General features: G+C 38.7%; 2 protein-coding genes across 3 annotated transcripts; one reads left to right on the plus strand and one right to left on the minus strand.

The window, feature by feature from the left end:
• Positions 1–720: 720 nt before the first annotated feature.
• Positions 721–6,357, minus strand: sybl1 (synaptobrevin-like 1). Its single transcript, XM_007554757.2, has 8 exons — positions 6,173–6,357; positions 5,647–5,831; positions 5,419–5,476; positions 4,861–4,998; positions 3,288–3,378; positions 2,784–2,851; positions 1,928–2,020; positions 721–1,733 (listed from the first exon to the last, which is right to left on the minus strand). Exons 2-8 carry the CDS (start codon positions 5,790–5,792, stop codon positions 1,665–1,667), a joined length of 663 nt encoding a protein of 220 aa, XP_007554819.1. The 5' UTR covers positions 5,793–5,831; positions 6,173–6,357; the 3' UTR covers positions 721–1,664.
• A 1,205-nt stretch (positions 6,358–7,562) lies between these two features.
• polr1d (RNA polymerase I and III subunit D) lies at positions 7,563–15,014 on the plus strand. Of its 2 annotated transcripts, none has more exons than XM_016672836.1 (5): positions 7,563–7,854; positions 8,870–8,976; positions 9,214–9,290; positions 11,353–11,435; positions 14,155–15,014. In XM_016672836.1, the coding sequence occupies exons 1-5, from the start codon at positions 7,816–7,818 to the stop codon at positions 14,200–14,202; spliced, it is 354 nt and encodes a 117-aa protein (XP_016528322.1). In that variant the 5' UTR covers positions 7,563–7,815; the 3' UTR covers positions 14,203–15,014. The 2 variants fall into 2 exon arrangements, with proteins under 2 accessions (XP_016528322.1, XP_007554821.1); XM_007554759.2 differs by having other exon boundaries at positions 7,582–7,854; positions 8,870–8,967.
• Positions 15,015–16,575: the final 1,561 nt, after the last annotated feature.

A 16,575-nucleotide genomic window follows, 5' to 3' on the forward strand; every position in this document is an offset into this window, starting at 1 on the left:
ATTGTGATATTAAGAAAGTTTGACACTGAATGTTTATCATGAGAATGGCTGTAAAAATAAAATTATTCTAGCTTCTCAATATAGGACAATTTAATTACTTACTTGGGAATATTTTGATATGTGTAAGAAACAGTAGATATTATATAGTTCATACAACCACTATTTGCATAAACATCCATCCATTTTCTTTACACCCTTGTCCCTCAGTGGGGTCGGGAGGGTTGCTGGTGCCTATCTCCAGCTAACATTCTGGGTGAGAGGCGGGGTCACCCTGGACAAATCGCCAGTCTGTCGCAGGGCAACACAGAGACAAACAACCAAGCATACACACACTCACACCTAGGGACAGTTTGGAGAGGCCAATTAACCTGATAGTCATGTTTTTGGACTGTGGGAGGAAACCAGAGTACCCAGAGAAAACCCACGCATGCACAGGGAGAACATGTAAACTCCATGCAGAAAGACCGGGGCTGGGAATTGAACCCAGAACCTTCTTGCTGCAAGGCAACAGCTCTACCAACTGCACCACTGTGCAGCCCATTTGCATAAACATATACATTTGAATTTTAGGTTATTTTTAAAGAAATTTTGACGAGTTTCTGACCACCTAGAGAATTACTGCCACACCAGCTGAAGTGAAACTCTCACTTTTCCATAAACTTTACAATGACAAGCTCCTCCATCTTGCTTTTCAACATGCTTTACCCAGAGATGCTCCACTCGAAGCCATCGGATTATTTTATTCATTTAACTCTGGAGGTACAGTACTTAAATAACACCATGATCAAAAGCCATATGATGCCAGAAGACAGAGCTATGTACATTATCAAAAGTGCACTGTGTTAAAAAAATAATAATGATCGGCACACTGAACATCCCATTGGTAGGGAATGGTACAAAGGAAGCTTTCAATCAGGTTCACAGTCAGCAGGAGGAAAAAATAAATCCTTTCATTAATCACAAAAGCTTTAAAATAGCTATTAACTATCAGTAATATTGATCAATACTCATTCTTTTGATAATATCTGCTATTTTATAACACACAATTTAGAAGGTGCTGTTGCATTATGTGATTAAGCAAATGTAAATATGCATACTGCATTGGTTTATCCCAAACTGTTTACTTTAGTAGTTTGAAGGAGGCTTAAACTCTCAGCTCTGCAGCAAAAGATTGATGCTACTGATGCCTGCAGGTACCTCATGTTTCTTCTGACATCAAAAAAAAAAAAGTTACAGTTGGCTTTTTTCATTTTTGTAGTTCATCAGTCTGAGTGGATTATTTACACAGACACAGGTGCAAGACAAAGATCACAACCTGACACGTCAGGCCCAACGAGTGCATGAGACGGGATGGATGTACCAGATGGACGGCAGGACACGATTTATTCTCCCACATCGGATTCAGGCCACAGTTTAGAAATGTGGGCGTAAAAGTTGGGACTCCTGGGTCCTGAAGGCAGATAAATGTGCTGATTTGTAGCGTGAGGGCAACAGAGCAGGACGGAGGAGGAGACGAAGCATGCGTCTTCTGGCGATGTTAGAGGGGGGCGGGAAGGAGAGGGTAGAAAAGAGCACTGCATGTCTGTTCGTCCACTGGCATTTGAAGTTAAACAGGTCTTTCTCCTCCTCTTCCTCGGCCTCCTGCTTTCATCCCTGCTTCCGTCTTATTTCTTGACGCATGACGGCCAGCTGAGGCCTCCACAGGAAGCAGACACGATGATGTAGAGGACCACCTGGAGGGAGCAGAGAGAGTTCACCGACTGCTACGTTTTATCACAAGACTGAGCAGCTCTGATGGCGCTTGCACAACGAGAGCCTTTAGAAAGATCGATCTTAAAGAAAAAATGGAAGGGTAAGTTTCTGCTTAAACAGGTCAGCTGCTGCAGAGAAACATTTCAACACTGACGGTGATCGTTTTTATACTCACCAGAGCAACCAGCACGACGACAACCATCAGTTTGAGGTTCTTCATGCACATGGCTCGTGCGAGGTTACGACTCGTGGTTTTAAATGTGACCGACTGGTGGAGCAGCAGAGGGAAAGACAATTACTCGTGTGTGTACAGTGAAAGAAAAGATTGTTTTCAGAAGCATTTTACAAATAAAAAATATGAAAAGGAGTCATATTTATCCATGGTAAAATGAGCTCAGAATTAAATCTTTTATACTGGAGAATCAACACCGCACATTATCTCTGTGCCAAATCTGGTGTAGACAGAAGCCTTGAATGGAATGGGGAACATGTAGGGAGACCTCTGACTGGACCTTATTTATGTGTTGTAGTGGTTCAGTCAAAGTCCAGCTCTAAATCTAACAGAATCTGTGGTTAAGTGTGAAAATGGATGTTTACAGACTCTCTAAATCTAAACTAAGTTTGAGGAATTTTACAACCACAAATGGACAAAAATGTTAGTTTCTTAAAGTGCAAACCCAGTAGAGATTTAATTGTAATTGTAAAAAGATTTAATCGCAGCAAAACCTGCTTCTGCTCAGCAATGACTCAGCGTGGCTGAATGCAAATGGATAGCACACTTTTCACTTTTTTTTTTGTTAAACGATTTGGACACCATTTATCATTTCTCCTCTACTTCACAAATATGCACTACTTAGTGCTGGTTTAATACATAAAATCTCAATGAAACACATTGAGGTTTGTGGCTGTAAGATGACAAAATCCATTTAAAGGATCAACTGTATGCAATCTTTAAAATTCCATACTATTCATAAAGTAAAACACATGTATATAGGGCAACCGCAGGTCAACGTCTGTATTTTAAAACTCACTGAATCAACCAGATTTTCTGTCTTGTCAATCAGCAACTCCAGCTTCTCTCCCCTCTGAGCGACCAGGTCTGTAAAAAGAACACAGAGCCGCGGGTGAATAAAAACATGCAACGATGTGAGACTGGGAAAACCCGTCAGATATTCCCTGCAGTTTCATGTGTTACGATGTCGGCTTGGAGCTTTTACTTCAAGCAGACACCAGCACTGCCTCAGCAGACCATCAGGAGATGATGACACACTGCTCCAACCAGGAGGATTTAATGAGGTTAAGGGACTATTAGAGATAAGAATTCAAATATAATATTTGTCATAAGAAAGTTTGTGTAATATCTTGACTGAACGTGGAATAATGTCTTAACAGAAACAAACTTGTAGACCATTTGTGTTTTTACTAAAACATTTTTAGCCACATAAACTACTAACAGTAGCTCACACTTATTCCAGAACTTATAAAAAAATCACTACTGATAATAACTTTTTCTATAAGCCTGTAGAGCTGCTTACCTATGTCACGGACCATAATACCCTTTAGGTCGTCAACTTGCATCTGAGTCTCAGTCACTCGATCCGTCCCCCGCGGGTCTGAGTGGTGCTTCTGCAAAACAGATTCAGAGGTTTTGTTGGTTTTTTTTTGGATATGGCTCGACAACTTTTAAATCATATTAACTATTCACAATTTGGAATAGTTGGCTTAATTTCAGATCAGTATTTTTTTTTGTGTGTGTGCGAGTGACAAGGTGGGTAAGGACAAAGAACAAATGGCTAAATGATTGGATCCTCTGAAGCCACAGATCTTGTCAGTTCCGGATCTTATCGAAAGTGTGAACAGCGGTTAATCTGAGACAAAGTCCTGAGCACTGAAGCCCACTGAACCTAATGCTGGTTCTGACAGAGCCCAGCAGTTTGTTGAAGTTAGGGTGTCCATGCTGGTCATAATCTAGTGTATGTAAAGCCATACTGCCCCAGATGTATTTATTTACAAATAAAAGATCACACTGGTAAAACAAGTTAAATGTCTTAGGATTGTGTCCGACACAAATCTATAGCCTTAAGAGATACTTTATGAACAGATATTGAACGTCTTGGATAAGAAGCCTATAAGATATCATCATTGCGATATTTTAATGAGACACCATCTGCTGAGCTGGGAAAAAATATGACATTAGCAAATTTCCTTCTGGTCTCAATTGGTACAAGATACCAGTGGGCGTAAGAACGTATGGGTCTTTTAAATTATTTTCTCCAAACTTAAAACTATGGCTCCCAGATAAGCCAGTGTGGAGTCACTGATCCTGTGATTCTTTATATTCATTCTGCTTTTTTAATGTGTTGCTTATACTGTGGTGAACTTTTGTGCTATATGGCATTTTTTACTCTTTTCAAATATATGAATAACCTGATATGGTTATTCAGATTTTAAAAAAACAACAACAACAAAAAAAACTACTTTTTTATTATTATTAACTTGTCAGATGAAAATTTGACTTTATGGCAAACTATGACATGTTTTGTTTACAAAGTCAAAATTTAATACAATTTAAAAGGAAATATAAGGAGGTCATTTTCACAACGTATAGCAATATGGGTGAGAGTTAGCACAAATGTGTAAATTGAGGCTAATGCATATGAGAGTGCGTGTGTGGATGTATATATTTACATATGTAAACCCAGATAAAATGGAAAATTAATTAGCCTATGTTTATTGGTTTATTGTCTTTATTTGATTTAATAATGAGGGTCCATCTGATAATATGAAATGAGTTTATGGGGTAGGAGTTCATAAGTTCATAAGAAAATCTTCCTACTCCTTTTTGAGCAAGTTAAAATTATTGCAGTACAGAAATGTGTCTTTTGCATTCCTTGTTCATGTGTGTGATTCTATACTTCTATTATGTTTGAAATAAATAAATAAATCTTCCCTTTTGAAATAAACAACTAAAGATGCACAGAAAGAACATCAGAACACCTAAACCTTCTCATCGTAGTGCTAAACAACCACGCAGTCAATTCACAAAATGGCTCTCGCAAAAAAAAAAAAAAAAGTTTCCTCTGCATACATAGATTTCTATCTACTCACCATCTGAGCTGCAAGCGTAGAGGAAAATTCACTGTTCATGGCGTAAGGGAGAGCAGTTTGCGCTCGGGACCCGTATGTGGTCTGGAAGCGCTTCTTGACTTCACTGAGGAAGCCGAATGCACGTGATCTTTCAAAGTCCTGGCACGTGAAAGAGGTAAACATGAAAAGATATGGTAAACTTACTTAAAGATGATGTTTCTGTTAGTGTAGTATTAATGCAATGTTTCCCAACCCTGGTCCTTGAGGCACACTGCCCTGCATGTTTTAGGTGTTACCTTGCTTTAGCACAGGTGACTTCAATTGACAAGTGTTTGCTGAACTGCAATCAGCTGAATTAGGCATATTAAAGCAGAGAAATATCTAAAACATGCAGGGCAGTGTGCCTCAAGGACTATGGTTGGGAAACACTGTATTAATATATACATTTAAAAAAAAAATCTACGCTGACAATCACAGCAGAAACATCGTCATTCTAAAAGAAAAAGGAAAAATACATAATCCCATAGTTCTATGGGATTAAGTACTTTTTTGTTATAATTAAAGATAGGAGATACTCACATCATCTGTGATGCACAGGTAGATGATTCTATCATGGCAAATGTAATGAAAGAGATAGCTAGAGAAAAATAAAAAAACAGGTCAGCCTTAACTTGTGCAACTATGCTGACGACACACAAGAATACACTTCAAATCAGATAACATGTAAACACCTCTGCAACTCCTTAGGACAGAAAGAGCCAGGCCTGGCATTGCTATAGCTGTAACACACAGCGAGTGTTAGCTTACCTGCCGTGACTATAGGTCAGTTTGTTGTTCTCTGAAGGAATTTTGGCCAAAATCTGTTCGGTGACTTCCAGGAAATTCCCGCCGCACCAGGCGTGCTTCGCCAGGATAGTGGTTCCACGAGCCACCACAGCAAAAAGGATTGCCATGGCAACAGCTGGGTTCGTTTTAGCTCTACTATCTGCCGTCTACAAAAGGAAACAGCAGACAGTTAGAGATGGGGAAAAAAATGAACATGAAAGGACTGAAGAGTATTTTTTAAAATAGAAAAGCACGTCCGACTGTGCTCCCCGAGAGCATAAAAATACAAGCAGAGTTCACCTCTAAGCTTGTTACCACCGCCTCTTTTGTATAACCAGGATAATGACGAGAATTAAAACCAAAAGCTGATAACGACAGCAGAAAAACAACGAGCTTTGCTGTTGTTTAGCAACATACAGAGTGGCGTTAATGTGAAAATTAGAGGTTTTAAAAAATTGTCATTCCCTCCACAAACAGAAATAACACAACTATCAGAAATACACATTACCTCTTTGTGTCAGTTATAGCTAAAATTCCCCGTTTAGCTCAAATTTCTACATCTGAAAGTGTTCCAGCTGCTAGCACGCTAGCTAATCTCTTTCGAGCGACTTCTGCTTGCAAATTCGCAACACCGGAAACTCGTTCTTATTATCCCCGGGAAATGTAGTTTCTGCTTCCCTTTTTGTCTCAAACTGTTAGTGCTGTACGTTCACTGTTTAAACTACAAATTCCTAGGCTACGTGTGACGTCGTTAAATCGTCACATGTTTTCACATGCGCAGACGTTGTGACGGGCCAGAATGCAGGAGTTAATTTTGCCCATTGAATTATATCTCAGGCTACTTCTAGTGTCCCTAAGTTTTCTACATTATGAAACAGAGTTTTAAAATAAATAAATAAATAAATAATAATAATAAATAATGACAATCAAAGGAAACCCAAAAAGTTGTTGCTATGGTTACTACATTTCTAGGTAATCAATGAACGTTTCAGCGAAAGTTTGATAGTTTTGTAAATAGTCTTTTAACTTTTATGCCATCAATTTATGAAATTGTGTGAATGGAAATAATAGATTAAAATGCTCATACATGTGTATGAATATTAAATGAATAAAGATAAAAGTCAAAATGACAAAAATTCTAACAAACCACAGCTTATTTCCACTTATCCTTGCAGGTTCGCGGATGTGTTGGTGCCTTTCTCCAGTGGTGCTACACCTTCGAAAGGTTTGATGAAGTATGTGCTAATAAATGACAAACAGCTTGGTAAAATTATGCAATTGTGACATAAAATGCTCCTGAAGCCACAGTGGCTTAAATGTGATATTTATTAAATGCCATTAATAAAACGTTTAATTTTGCTCAATCATATTTAATATAATATAATATAATATAATATAATATAATATAATATAATAAAATTTTTTTTATATTATATTGTATTATATTTATTTTCCATCTCAGTACATCCATAATGTCTTGTTTTCCTTCGGCCTCATAGACTCAATTCATGATTCATGCTCCATGACCACAAACCCTGTGTAGACATTCAATATTGGTGAATATTATAATAGAGTATGGAAAATAATTTCATTGATGACACAAAAATTTACTAAGAATATGGTTATTTATTTGTTGTTACACCAAGTAAATTTTCAGCTTTTGCAGTTTCAAATTACCTTTATATATACAGGGGTGAAAGTAGTTTTAAATTCTTGGGGGTACTATGACAAAAAAAATTCTCTCTCTCCAGTTGGACCACTAACTACACTTGTCTTAAGCCACCAGGTGTCCATGTTGTAACATGAGATATTTACACAGAAAGATGTTTTCTTTATATTTATATAACTTTTGATGAAATAAGTACCGGTAACATACGTAAATACCTATCTGAGATGGGATTTTTTTCCGAACAGTGCTAGTAACATGGCTGCTTAAGAATTACAGTAGCTTTCCTCCTGCTCACTAAAACCGCTCAGGTCGACTTTTCAGTGTACTGTCCGGTAGGTGGCAGTAAATGCACCTTGAGTTGGTTTACCAACCCCTAATTAATTTCCAAAAGAAGAAGTGGCAGTCCTAGGTCTTTCTGCCTATCAGACAAAGCTGAGGGCTGAAAGCCCACAGGAGCTTATTGACGGACGTAGTATAGAAGCATGGCCGGGGAAGGCGAAAAGAAACCGGTGCTTGAAATGGTAAGACGTAGTAAACTCTCGTGTTACTTGGTGTTTCAAAAATACGCGAGCTTGTCGTTAAGCCCAACTGAGAGGCTCTCATTGCATATCGGGAGCCAGTGTTAGCATCTTCCCAGCCGCCTGCTCTCCCCTCACGTGCGTAGCCGCAACAGCTAGCAAACATCAAAACAGTCTTTTCCCTTCAACTCGAACAACTATGGAGCAGTTTAAGTGCCGTTCAGGGCATTTCTACGTTAAACTGGATTTACTTAGCATCCAAGGAATGTGATAACAAATATGCCTATTTTAAGCCACTTTTTTTTTACTTGTATAGAGAGTTTTATTCCCCCTCTTAGTGCGTTTGTTAATTTGTGTAACCAAGGTTGCGCTGTCAACAGCCATAAAGCAACTGATTATACACAGTTAGAGCCCCTCCTTCATTGATGTATTTGTTCAAATATGTCTAAATAAAATCAAGTGCAACCAGTTACCTGCATATTCCACCTCATTAGGAAGTAAAACAACATGAAGAAAGCTGAGTTTACCATAATAAGTGACAGCAAACATTTAGTAGAAGTGTTTGCTGTCTTCTTTTGTGGTTTTAAATTTAACAATACACTTTACCTGGAGATTTTTGTGTTAGTATTTCTAACATGTAGGGGTATTATAACCTAGCTTTTTCTGTTGATGTTTGTTTATTCCTGTTTTGCTGTGACTGCGCAGCTTCTGGAGGTGTTGTCAGATCTTGTGACAGAATTACTGAGAAAATATGGGAGCCCATCACTAACAATAAACAGACCAGGCAACGAAGGAGCTTAAGGCGCGAGTCGTAAAGTTGCGGTGTGTGTCACCAGACGAAAACTGCAGCGTGTAATTAAGGTGTACATGTTCCAACGTGATGCGGTTACAAACAGCATTGCACCGCATTGTGCGACTTTGTTGCTAAATGCAATTGTTGGCGACCCTGTATGGTCCTTTGTGTTCAGAACAGAAAGCACGAGGCGTTGTGTAACATGACTTGTCCTCCTGCAAACAGGTCCAGGCTGACGGGGCCGATGACGGCTGCGTGACGTTTGTGATGCACGATGAGGACCACACGCTGGGCAACTCCCTCAGATATATGATCATGAAGAAGTCAGTGATGCAAGTTTGTTTGTCTTCTAAGCTACAGCTCTCATGTGAAAAAGGTCACAAGTTCAAGTTTCGTGTTTTGCACTAACCTGTATAATAGAATCATCTATTGACATTCTGTGATTTGTTTGCTCCATCTCTTGCCTGTCTGGAGTGATTTAAGACTTTCTACTTAGCGCACCTTCTAAGCAAAACAGTGGTAAAAATCCTTTCGTCTCTCACCTCCACCTTCCTGTGTCCTTCCGTCAGCCCGGAAGTGGAGTTCTGCGGCTACACCATCACGCATCCCTCCGAGAGCAAGATCAACTTCCGCATCCAGACGCGAGGTCAGCGCTGAACCTTCAGTCCGTCCCAGAGCTTCACGCCGCGTCTCGTCTCCACAGCCGAGCTAAAGTTTTAGAAGTTTTTCCAAATGTTGAACCACAAACTTCAACGTATTTCAGTGGAATTTTATTTAAACACAATGAAGCAAAGTAAAAAAAGACAAAAAAAATTGCTTTATTTAGTGACTTTTCAGACAAAAAATTGTAATTTCCAGGTTTTTTAGAGATCGGTAATCAGTCAGAAAACTGCAATTGAAAGTATTTAGAAATCATGTTTGTTTCTCCATCCAAATTGACCGAACTTGCGGTATTTCTGGTATTTCTTGAAGTGTTGCTTTGTAGCTATCAACATTCTGGTTTTATTAAGCAATAAATTCATTAATGCCTAGATTTAATATCTTACAGAGATAATTAAGGACCGAAACGCTTAAAATAAGACAAACGTAAAAACCTTCTAGTGAGATAAAAAAGTAAATTCATAGAACAGAAAACAAGCATAAATCCCCTAAATGTAAAATATTTAATGTTACTTGGATTTTAGTTTCTCAGTAAGATCGTACTGTCTACAGTAGCTTTGTGAAGAATCTGAGTCAATATGAGTTACGACATTTAACTTCCATTTGGATCAATCGATTAGTTTTGAGTTTGAATTTTTGCAGCAGAGAAGAAAGGGCAAGAACTCGAGTCCCTGTGTACGGCAAGTCAAGACAGATTCATCCCAAAGTATTTTGTTACGTCGCTCGTAACAAAAGGTTATATAAAATATTGACTCTGAGTGGCTCATTACAAATGCACGCCACACTTTTTAGATTTCTGGGCAGTATTGTAAAACCAACGTAACCCCGTCTTCCCACTTTACAACCACATAACATCCCAGTAACTTAATGTAATTCTGATGTTTATTTGCATACATGCAGCGACGCTGAGAGGGGATTTTCACTCCGGGTTGCAGAGTAAACACACTGATTGGAGTCTTGCGCTTTCATTTAGGTTACTCTGTTGCATAAGAGTGACCAGTTTTGTACTCGGTCATATACTGAACGTGCACACACACACACACACACACACACACACACACACACACACACACACACACACACACACACACACACACTACAAAGAGGTGGAATCTCTTTAAAAAAACAACCTGTCTTGTATTTTGTCATTAAAAAAACAACAGTCATCACATGGAAGGACTTAATGAAGAAAACATGTTGTTATTGCAGCAGATTTTTGGACTCGGAGGATCATGCCACCATCGTAGTAAAACACAATTAGCTTCCAGGCAGATTTTCAGACATCACTGTATAAAAGTCTGCTGCTTCTTTTATATTTATATCTATATCTGCTCTCTGCTGTAACCAAAAGGAAAATGGATGAAAGTTATCTTTGCTGACGGGTAATCGATTGGATCGCTCTGTTTATTGACTTCTGTTCAACGAATCATTCAGATGGTGCGTGACCGTTTGCCCTGCCTTGAACCTTTTCATCGTTTTGCCACATCTGGTTTATTTTATGCGTGAAATCTCTGATGTGTTCACAAACTTAAAAAGACGCTTTTCATCCTGATTTCAACAACCTGGAAGCCTCTTAGTTCAGTTTTTCAGAGTTTCCAGCAGGTGTGGATGAGATGAGTTTAAATTAAATCGTATTTGATGTATTAAATTTAGAATTGAAGGGGGAAAAAAATGACTCAAGTGTCGATTAGGGCATGTATTGAAATTCAAATTTATTTACGTATTTCGGTCACTTTTAACCTCTGCCATAAACAAGTAAAAAACATTAAAAAAAAAACCAAAACCCTGAAATATTTACATTTCTGTCACTGGTGTAAGAGTGAAATTTGGACAAAAAACACAAAGTGTAGCTTTTTATACCTTCACTTTTTCCTACATTCAGTAAACTATCAAAATGAAGATTTTATAACTTTCTAAATCATTTCTCCAGTTTGTAGACAAACTCATAAAGAAAATAGACAATCATAATCGGAGCTTGTCGTATTTGTTTAGCAGATGAGTTTTATGCTGTTTTATTGTTTTAGTCAGTTCTCCTCTGATCGTTTCAGGAGGCGTTCCTGCGGTGGAGCCGCTGCGGAGCGGCCTCAACGACCTGCATGACGTTTGCCAACACGTCCTCAACACCTTCCAGGTACAGGGTGCTGTCTTTTTTCGTCTCACAAAGGAATATAAGCAGTTATTTATGGAAAAAAGGTTAATCATGCATCCGTTTAAGCAGCCTGTTGCTTGTAGGGCTAACACCTACGATTATTTTAGCAATTAATTAATTACTCTGATGATTAATCGATTAATCGGACAAAATGATTTGCCACATTCTGCAGCGTTTCCATTTAAACCATTTTTTACATAATATTAGAAGTAAATTAAAAGATGCAAATAATTCAATTAGTTTTTAAATAGGAAAATAAAAATGTGCTCTCAATTGTAGCAAACGATGCATCTCTAACTAAACAAAAAAAAATTCTGTCTGATTATCTGTTTGTTTTGGATTAATGATTGGATAGCAAAAGGTACTTTATTTATTTTTACAGAATTTGACCAAAGTGAAACTAAAACTTCCAACTGAGGAGTTCTGGGTAGAACAGATTTACAGTCAGTTACTTTTCTTTTTTGTCTTAAACACAAAATGTCAACATATTTTTTGCACATTTCAACTAACTGGTCTGAATATGCTGTTCTTTCAGCAAAAGGCCATTTTTTTGAGTCTCTATACTCCAGGTAGCAATTAATCAATTGATAAATTAGTGGACGATTATTTCCATAATTCATTTAATCATTTCAGATCTGTTTGCTTGCCTGTCTGCCTTTATAGTAAGGAATAATTTAACTCCAGAAATTACATAATGTGGCGTCCCTACACAAACTGTGTCACGGTTTTGAGAGGAAGTGAAAAACTCTCTCTTCCATGCCTCAACCGTTTCACCTGAGAGCGCTGCTGGAGCGCGGCCTGTGGACGGTCGTGACGCTACGTCAACTCCCAACGCGCCACAGAGGCGCTTCAGTGTTTAGTTTTTTCTGTTGCTGCAGCTTCACCAGTTGATTTGAAGCAGCTGCAGATGAAGGCTCCTCCTGATCGAAGTGCTGTTTAGCTCATTTGGCTCCGCCGCTGGTTAACATTTGAACACTCATGTCACAGAAAACCTCAAACTATGTGGCTGAGCTACGTCTGCTCCTGGTTTACCTGCTGAAACCTGACAGCAGGTTGCAGATTTAATGTGTTTTTTTGTCATCTGAGTGTTTGGCTCAGTGAAGCCTGACTCTTGTTGACTTGCTCCCAAGGCTGGAAATTCACTTTAAAGTATCAGGGAGGATCATCAGTCATTTCTCTGAGTCGGCTGTCAACAACATCAATCCTCTGGAAAGGCCCGACTATCTGGTTGCCATGGGGATTTTTGTGATCTCAGTCCCTTGGAGACGAAGCAGAAAAGCGAGCTGGTCTGTACTGGTTTCCAGCTTTGGCCTGTAAGGCGCCATTAATTCAGACAGTTACACAAAAATATTCATGTTTTTTCTTTTTACAACAAACATCAGCGTATTGCTTGAATATGTTATGCAACAAACTCTTGCGTACAGCATAATTCTGGACTGGGAGGAAAATAGATGCATTTTTTTTTTTTGACAAATATCTGAAAAGTGTGGTGTGCTCTCTTCAGAAATCACTTAGTGAAAGGAATCCACGTTTTCAATCTAACTGTTGTAGTTTGAGACTTGGATCAAAGCTTAGTCATATTTTAGAATGGCCTAGTCAAAGTCCAGGCTTAAATCTAATTGAGAATCTTTAATGAGACTGTAAAACACTAAGGAACCAGGTTTCTTCAGCTACATACACACTGCTTGTTACACCTCCATCTGAACATGGTAACAGCGGCGGCAGGTAACAAAGTCAAAGCTACAAGTAACAGAAACGTTACTGATGCAGAACTTAATGTGGTAATTTACTCTTAACAGAACCCAACAACATAACGTAGAATGTATTATTAACATCACCAGCTTACCTGCAGCACAAAATGACTCAGAAGTGTCGCTATGCCGCGTTACACATCCGTCTTAGCAACAGTTGTCTCCTAGCAACGGTCATCTTCATTATTGGTGGAGTGACTGGTGATGAATAATATACTCTCTATTTTTATAACCAAAATGATGAAATCTTTCTCATCTAACCCAAAGAGCACGACGAATAAATAACACATAAAACACTAAACAATGTTAATTTACATCGAATATGTGCCACACCTGTCTGATCTGAACTTTTATAGATTATAGATTTATAGATTATAGATGTACAATCTTGTGTTTGCATTAGTGCCAATGTGCACTTATGTATTGACATTATCATTATATGATTCCTCAGTGACATTTTTTAGTCCATACCTGTCTGTGTGGGCTTCAGTTTCTCATTTTTGTCATTTATGTTCCTCCCTATCTGCCTGAACTTTTACATGTTTGCTATAGTTCAGCTTGGCGAGATTAGTCTTTCAGTCACTCACTTTTCTTTATGAACCTGTTGGGTCATGGAACATTATATTGAAGGTCATGGAGAGTCATGGAAAAGTCATGGATTTCTTTACTACCAGTGGGAACCCTGGATCTAATATACAAATGTCACTAGCTGTAAGTGGAAAATCATCAAAATTAGCAGAAATAAAGGCTTTTAAATATCGTCAGTGAGTGTAATGAATTTATATGGGTTTTACGTCACAATAAATGGGCTTTTTAATATAGAATGAGTGTCTATGATGCTAAACTTTGTGTTTAATAGTGTATTTTTTTCAAAATGTGTTCGTATTCAGGCTTGGGAAAGTGAGACATTCAGAGTTCAGTAACCACATGTTGTTTCTGTTGCATTACAGGCGAGAGTTGCCGAGTTTAAAGAAGGCCAGGAGCAACCTATGGAATAAACATCGGAAACCATAAAGATTCAACTTCACTCAACTCCTTCGCTCCTCAGACGTCCGGGAAGTTTCCATGTCTTAAATACTTGTACAGTTTATTTTTTTAATGTAATCATGTAAAGGGATTCATAACGTGCGATAAACACGCATCGATGTTGCGTTTTGTTCCCACGCTGCCTGACTGGCGAGTAAAAACACTTGAAATGATAAAAACTGGCCTATCAGAGCTCTCCTTCCTTCCCTCGGGCGTCGGACTCGTTCTGGGACGTTTCACTTCACGACTCGTGTGACGGTGTTTTCGAACGTCTGAATCTCCTGACGGGAGCGAGGAAAGTTCTGGAAGCTGATATGTCCTTATTAGCGGAGGAATGCGGTGCCAGGCACTTCAAACTGAGCCGGGAGGACAGCAGGTCAAAGGAGGGAGGAGGGAAAAAAGGGTGAATAATAAGCTTGAAGTCGGTCGAGGATAATCGCATCACATGTTCAGAATGTTTCAAAAAAGAAAAGACGACTCGTTTAACAAAATAAATGGGCGCTGGAGGATTTTAGAAGAGTTTACTGCAGCTGAAATTTTAGAGAAATGAAGTGTTTTTCTGTCAGAACCACGTGAATAGATCGATACCATTATGTCTGTCAGGTAACGAAGCTGGAGCCAGCGCTGGAAGGCTTTATGTAAACAGCTGGAATGGTGGGAAACTGATCGTTTTATGTTAAATGCTTGTTTAATATGAAAAATCCTTTTGGCAGACTTTGAGGAGAGGTTATCTTTTTTTCCTCCTACTTGCCTGAATTTAATAAACACATCTCTTCTTCTCTCACTCATTTCCTCTAAGTTCATCCACCCATCGTCTTCCGCTTGTCCAGGATCGGGTCGCTGGCGGTAAAAAGGGCAGGAAGGATACCAGATTCCAAGTTGTTTAGGCAACAAACGCCTGCCAAGAAGTAAAAAAATGTGACTTTAGCAGCTTTTTTATCAACAGTAACAGAGTAAAGATGTTTGGTGCATCTGGAACTCAGGGGCTTTTGCCTTAAAGCAGCAAAAGGAGAAATTAAAGTCACAGATTATAAAACTGTTTGTTTCTGTATAGTTGAAACTGGAATCTGAGTGTTTGAGTGTTTTTTATTCTACTACCGTCAGTCTGAGATTGCTCTTTATGTCGATTAAATATAGAAATACACAATCTGTCAGATGTGCTGGAAAAGGTCGCTAAGATTTTTTTTTTTGTAAATGTTGGATGGAGGCATCTCAAATTTGACGATTGTCAAAAGTTTGTTCATTTTAGTAACTCATTTACCGATCCTCAAATCTGGATAGCTAAGTCAAGTCAACATTTCTGCCCCTAATCTGAGCAAACGACATATTTTTAAATCAATTTTCAGAAAGAAATCTATCAAAGTGCGTCGCCGTAAACTGTAAAAACAGAACGGTGCAGTTAAAATTGAGAACTTTCTTACCAAAACCACTGCAGTTCTAACAGGAATTTGAAACATTATTTGGAATATTTGAACCAAGTCGTACAGTAAAAGGAAATATATTGAATTTCATGTTGTAAAAATGTTTTCTTCCTCGTCATCCTGCAAATAGAAATAACTTGGGTGACCCTGTACAGTGATTGGATCATGTGGTTTCTTACACATTTGGTTTCAACTGTATTTATGTTTTTGGCAGATGTGCATGCTGCTATCAAGGCCATTTTTTCCTTTTTCTTTTTTAAAGCAGTTGTTCAGTACACAGCAGGTAACGGTTGGCGCTGATCAGCAATGAATTCTGTTTTATGTTAGAAAGTAAGTCTTTGGTTTTAATAGATAATTTTTTCGGTTTGTTTTCGTCGCCATCGGGAGCCTGGAGTAGGTTACAGACTGGCGCACACGATGACAGGACTCAAAAAGCCAGCGTTTGTTTTCCAAAAATAATAAAATCTTACTGATCCTGAAGGGACTTTAGAGTTAAATGTGCCAGACATGCGAGGAAATGAAATTCTTAAACCTGTCCCAATTTCAAAACAACCCCAAGATTTACATCGACGCCTGTCCATGGGAGCGCCTCGTCTGTCCCAGGGGCCGCGCACCGAGGCAGGGTTCAGATCTCCACGTGAAGTGGATTATGTAACGCCTTACGTGTTTGTTGTTTTTTTTGGTGTCACATATTTCAGGATTTAGTGCAAGCAGAATAAAGATCCACCTTATTCGAAACACATTGTGTTCCAGTGTTTCCTCATGTCCTTACAGGGGTTTTTTTCTCCTTACTGCGACATTATTTGACCTCAGGGTAATTTATGGTCCACATCCAGTTGTGTGGGATTTTTCAGATACTCCCTGTAGCCCACAAAAGAAAAAAAAAATCTGTTTTCTGTCATCGCTAAGCGTCCAACTTCAAAA

This window comes from Poecilia formosa, unplaced genomic scaffold (assembly GCF_000485575.1).
Source record: "Poecilia formosa unplaced genomic scaffold, Poecilia_formosa-5.1.2 Scaffold66, whole genome shotgun sequence".
Taxonomy (NCBI): Eukaryota; Metazoa; Chordata; class Actinopteri; order Cyprinodontiformes; family Poeciliidae; genus Poecilia; species Poecilia formosa.